This window comes from Peromyscus californicus, unplaced genomic scaffold, assembly GCF_007827085.1.
Source record: "Peromyscus californicus insignis strain IS unplaced genomic scaffold, ASM782708v3 Scaffold_4__1_contigs__length_199733344, whole genome shotgun sequence".
Taxonomy (NCBI): Eukaryota; Metazoa; Chordata; class Mammalia; order Rodentia; family Cricetidae; genus Peromyscus; species Peromyscus californicus.
Window position 1 is genome coordinate 188,220,444 of NW_026294562.1, and position 5,208 is coordinate 188,225,651.

General features: G+C 36.8%; 1 protein-coding gene across 1 annotated transcript; it reads left to right on the forward strand.

Annotated features, from left to right (window-relative positions):
* The first annotated feature begins 3,005 nt into the window (after positions 1–3,005).
* LOC128124225 (vomeronasal type-1 receptor 4-like) lies at positions 3,006–3,947 on the forward strand. Its single transcript, XM_052760405.1, has one exon. The coding sequence runs from the start codon at positions 3,015–3,017 to the stop codon at positions 3,945–3,947; it is 933 nt and encodes a 310-aa protein (XP_052616365.1). The 5' UTR covers positions 3,006–3,014.
* Positions 3,948–5,208: the final 1,261 nt, after the last annotated feature.

Consider the following 5,208-nt stretch of genomic DNA (forward strand, 5'->3'; position numbering starts at 1 on the left):
AATTAACTGATCACAGGTTGCCACTAGGTATTTTGGGGTGGTCAGCTGGTTGAAACTCCCATGATTGTTACTAGATGATGTGAAAAGTAAATTTAGTTGTGTGGTTATTCTTATAAGTATGATTACTAGGGCACATTTAGATTTCCCTTCCATGTTACTACATGTATTGATTCCTTTTTTAGGCAGCCATGTGGAGACTTCATGGGTGTAGCCTCCCTAACATTTTGAGTAATTGCAGTTTCACAGCAGATATCTGTTCCTCTGGGTTTTTCAAACTGCCTACCTCCTCTAACACAATGTTCATTGAGCCCAGACGGCAGGACTTGTACAGTAGATTGATCAGTTGGTGCTCGGCACCACAGCATCATTCTTTGCTGGTTGTTGATCACTTGTGGTTTTTGTAAGGTTTCCTTTTTCGAAGAGAATCTTCTTTGCTGAGGAGTGAGAGCTACAGCAAGAACGGGTTGCTGAGAATGAAAGAAAATAGTCTTCCCCGGGGAGGAACCCCCTAATTTGTTATCCAGTACCAATAGGTGGACCCTGAAATCAGGTAAATACAAGTAGCATTATGCATAAAAACACGCAGATACACACAGAAAAAAACACTCATACCTATGTAACAACAGGTAAAGAAAAAGGACCAAAGCCATGAATTTGAGAGGAAATTTGTGTGTTTTGGAAGGGGTTGGAGGAAATAAAAAAATGATAAAATTATATGTTAATTTCAAAAACTAAAGACATGGTTCTATAGACTATAAAATGTGTTTATATTTGTACAACAAATTAAATTGTAATTGTATAATTTACTTCTCAGAAAAATTAAAAAATGAATAGAGTATCATAAAAATAAAAAGGAGTGTGAATACTGGTGTGTAGAGTTACATTAGCTCAACTTAATTGGATGTATTCCATTTTCAAACATTTTTTCCAGGACATTCACAGACACTACCATGGCATGTGATCTCTTGTTCACCCAAATGCACACCCAAAGTTAGTATTTTCAATATTTTCTTCCTTATTTTAAATTGATTTTTATGTTTGGCTTCTTTTTTATTCTCTATGCTTTATTTGTTTAAAAAGTAGCAAGTTTCCTTTAGACATTTTCTTACTCACTGTTTTTTTATTGGGCCCAAAATCTCTCCTTCTACCATTCCACAGTCTTCTTCCAAGCTTCTATTATCCCATGTCCATTTTTCCTTCTTTCTCTTCCAAAACACATGTATTGTTTTACCTTCCCCATCCCACACTGAGACTCTAATGGGCTCCTTTCAATTTTCCTGACCTCTATACACACTCTTACATAAGCACACATTTCTAAAAATTAGAAGCTATGAAATTACACTTGGCATAGTGATATCTGTCTTTATGAACTTGGATTATATCACCTAATAGAGTGGTTTCTGTTTCTTCTGTAACCCTTCCCTACAGTATTCTACAATGCCAGTGAATGTGGAAAGGGGAGACTATAAATATCTGGTCATTCCTTAAGGTCTCAGCTCCTTTGCCCACTCTGTTTAAACTACTTTAGATCCCAAGTTCCACTGTTAGTTCTTTCCCAGTTCTAGCTGGCTGTCTCTGCATGATTGTTGAGTGTGAAAAGGCAACAGTGCCTATTCTGGGGATGCTTGGTACAGCCTGGTACTAATTCACAAACGCACTGCCTGCTTATGCAGTAAACCTAATATGATTAGAGAAGGTTTTGCAGACACCATCTTTCACAGGAACAGTGTATGGTGTCCTGAGAATTTCCTCCTACTGCATTGATAGGCTGTCTAACCCTCTTCCTTCCTTCCTCTCAATTCCACTCTAGACTTAGGAGAGGTGCATTATTATACTGGACACAGTTTCAATAAAAACATGAACCATCCCAGTAGCTATCATTTATCAGATGTTATCTTTATCTGTGATACTTTTCCTGGCATATTTTTCCTATTTTTGTTCTGCTATACATTCTGTGAGATTTCACTAGATGTCCCCACTTCTCTAAGATCCCTGACCAGATGTGCACATATGCATGTGTTGTCTATGTGCTGTGAATTTTCATAATAACTAGCTCTCATTTTAATGCATGTTTTTCCTTGAATCCTCATTCCTATATGTTTTGTGTTCTTAATAATTGTTTTTTTATATTAGACAGTTGTGGGTATGAGACCCAATGATCATTCAGGAACATCAAAATCCAAATTGAGAGTCAGCCTTAAGCAACTGCCTGAAGAAAAACACTTCTCACAAAGCTGCCTCAAATGCATTTCACAGTGAGCTTTAAAAGGCAAAGAACCCAGAAAAATTTTATCCTCATTGGCAACTGGCAGAGGGAACTAAAGCTAACAAGCACTTTAACAAATACAAAAACACAATTACCTGCACTTTATGACCTCCCAGTTACTAGAAAAGGGTTGGCTACATTCCCAGAAGACTATTCATGGAAGGGGTAGGAAAGGAAAAGTCAGTTTCGGGTTAAACCAAAAATGACAACAAGGAGGTCTTGTCATAAGACCATAGATATATTCTGAGTGGTATTATAAATTTCTCAATACTTATGTTTTAATTTTAGATAAGCAATATAATAAGAATCGATACATTTAAGTTATATGGCTTTATTGAAATTGTCTTCTTTTACATAATGACTAGCAAATATTACTATTTTCTGGAATAATTTTGCTTATATGAGCTGTCACTTTTCATTGTTTCTTATAAGCCAACATCATATTGTCATGAAAGCTGGGTTTTCTATGAAAACTAATGTTCTTCTTTCATCAGTATGTTCATCTTGAAGCATTGATCAATTTCATAGTGACAACACAGAAAATGACTACTTGTGTCAAAATATTTGGAATGAGCTCATTTTATGTGTTCTAGGCTGGCTTTGAATTCCTGACTGTAAATGACCCTGCTTACGCTCCATGGTTTAAAGGTGTCCTCATTTTACCACAAGCTATAAGCATTTGTTGTTATTCATTTTGACCAGAGAAATCACTGGGGCATAACTAAAGAACATTGTTCTGAATCACAGAATGGACTTTTGGATTCTGGCAATCAGAATTATTTTCTTATCACAAACTGTAATTGGAATTCTGGGAAATTTTTTTCTTATGTTCTACTATCTAGTCCTTTACTACAGAGAATGTGTATTAAAGCCCACAGATTTGATTCTTTTTCACCTAATGACAGCTAATGTCATGATCATACTCTCTTCAGGAGTGCCCCACACAATGGCAGCATTTGGGTTGATGCAGTTCTTTAGTGATTTTGGATGCAGGATCCTAATATATATTCAAGTAGTTGGCCGGAGTGTGTCCATTGGGACCACCTGTCTCTTGAGTGTCATCCAGGCCATGATCATCAGATCCAGGGAATCCTGTTGGAAGGATCATAAATTCAAAACTGTAAATTATGTATGCTGTTCCATTTCCCTTCTGTGGATCATCTCCATGTTAATACATTTCTTTTTCTTTGTGTATCCACTTATCAAATTTAATAGCAAAAATATAACAACAAAACTAGAGTTTGGATACTGCCCTACTGTAGAGCGTGATGAAATCAGTGACTCATTTTATGTAGCATTGATGGTGTGCCCTGAGGTCTTCTTTTCTCTGCTGATCACCTGGTCCAGCAGCTCCATGATTTTCATTCTGTACCGACACAAACAGAGAGTACAACACATCCGCAGCTCACGTGGTTCCAGCACATCCTCCCCTGAGTCCATAGCAATAAAGAACATCCTGGTCCTGCAGTCTACCTTTCTGACTTTTTATACTTTCTCCTCTGTCTTGCGAGGCTGTAGTGTTCTTTTGTATACTCACAACTGGTGGCTGGTGAACATCACTCGACTCACTTCTCTGTGTTTTCCATCTTTCGTACCCTTTGTTCTTATGAAACATTACTCCATTGTTTCCAGGATTACTTCAATCTGGATCAGTAATAAAAATAATTTATTCTTATTTTAAGTGCATGAATGATGATATGTTTTGTGTGGGATGTAGATTTTTTACTCACCCATCACCCTCAGAAGGTTAATAGAGAAAGTTAAGTAGGTAGCATCTTATCTTTCTAAGATTAACCAAAATGGGTATGGGAATTTTATCAGTTGATTGAATTAGCAGTGTCCATGAGACTTACAGCTACTAGAGTCTTCCCATTGCCCAGCTAACATTCACATGAGCTAGAAAACTAGCTAATAAAACAAATAAAATGTCACTTCTTATAGCTTTAATCTTGCCAGGGCACCTTGACTTCTTTCACAGACAACTTGATGGACCTACATCCTAACTGCAAGGAATACTGAAACCATGACTGGCCATCAACTTGTGCTTTCTGGGGAGCCTGGTTTATTCACAACTACTTCCTCCTGCACCAGTACCAGAAGACCTCTCCAACCTTATCTTCCCTGATAGCCTGCTTGTAGTTGTTCTACAGAAATACCTGCTGACTTCTTCTGAACATCCAACGAGTTTGGAAGATGCCTTTCATTGTTTCTTTGTTCTTTCACTGATTTGAGTCATATTGGTGGTACTTCTTAAAACACCTCCCAGAATTCTGCCCTGGATCCACACAGATATGAATTCTTTATAATTGAATCATTCTTAAAATTACAACTTCAAATTTCGTCATAAATTATGTTGCCGTAGCTTTGTTAGTTTATATTCAGGTTCTCTGTTCTATTCCCTATGTTCAACTGTTTGTTTTTATGAAAACGCCAGGATGACTTTATCACTTTGGCTCTGTGGTATAATTTGATGCCATGTTTTGTGATTTTGCATCTTTGTTTTTACCCCTTGTGATTGCCTTAGCTATTTGTGGTGTTTTGGGGATTCATACCACTTTTGATAGTTTATCCTCTACATGTAAACTATGAAACAATATCTTTGATAGGCATGTCACTAAATCTATAGGTTAACATTTTAAAAAAAAAACAAAACATTTTTTTCTTGTATTGAAAATAGATATTTTTTGTCACATAGTATCTTGCGATTATGGTTCCCCTCCCCCTTCTTCCCCCAGTTCTTCCTCATTTTTCCTCTTATCTGGATTCACTTCCTTTCTGTCTCCTTTTAGGAAAAAAACCCTGCTTCTAAGGGACAATGATAAAATAAAATAACATAAAACAAAAATAAATACATTTGGAGCTAGAGATGACAAACAAACAGAAGAAAAATAGCTAAAGGGCAGGCATAAGAATCAGAGACCCACTTGTTCCTACACTCAGGA

Coding starts and splice junctions, on each gene's coding strand:
- LOC128124225 (XM_052760405.1), top strand. CDS start 3,015: ATGGACTTTTGGATTCTGGCAATCAGAATTATTTTCTTATCACAAACT.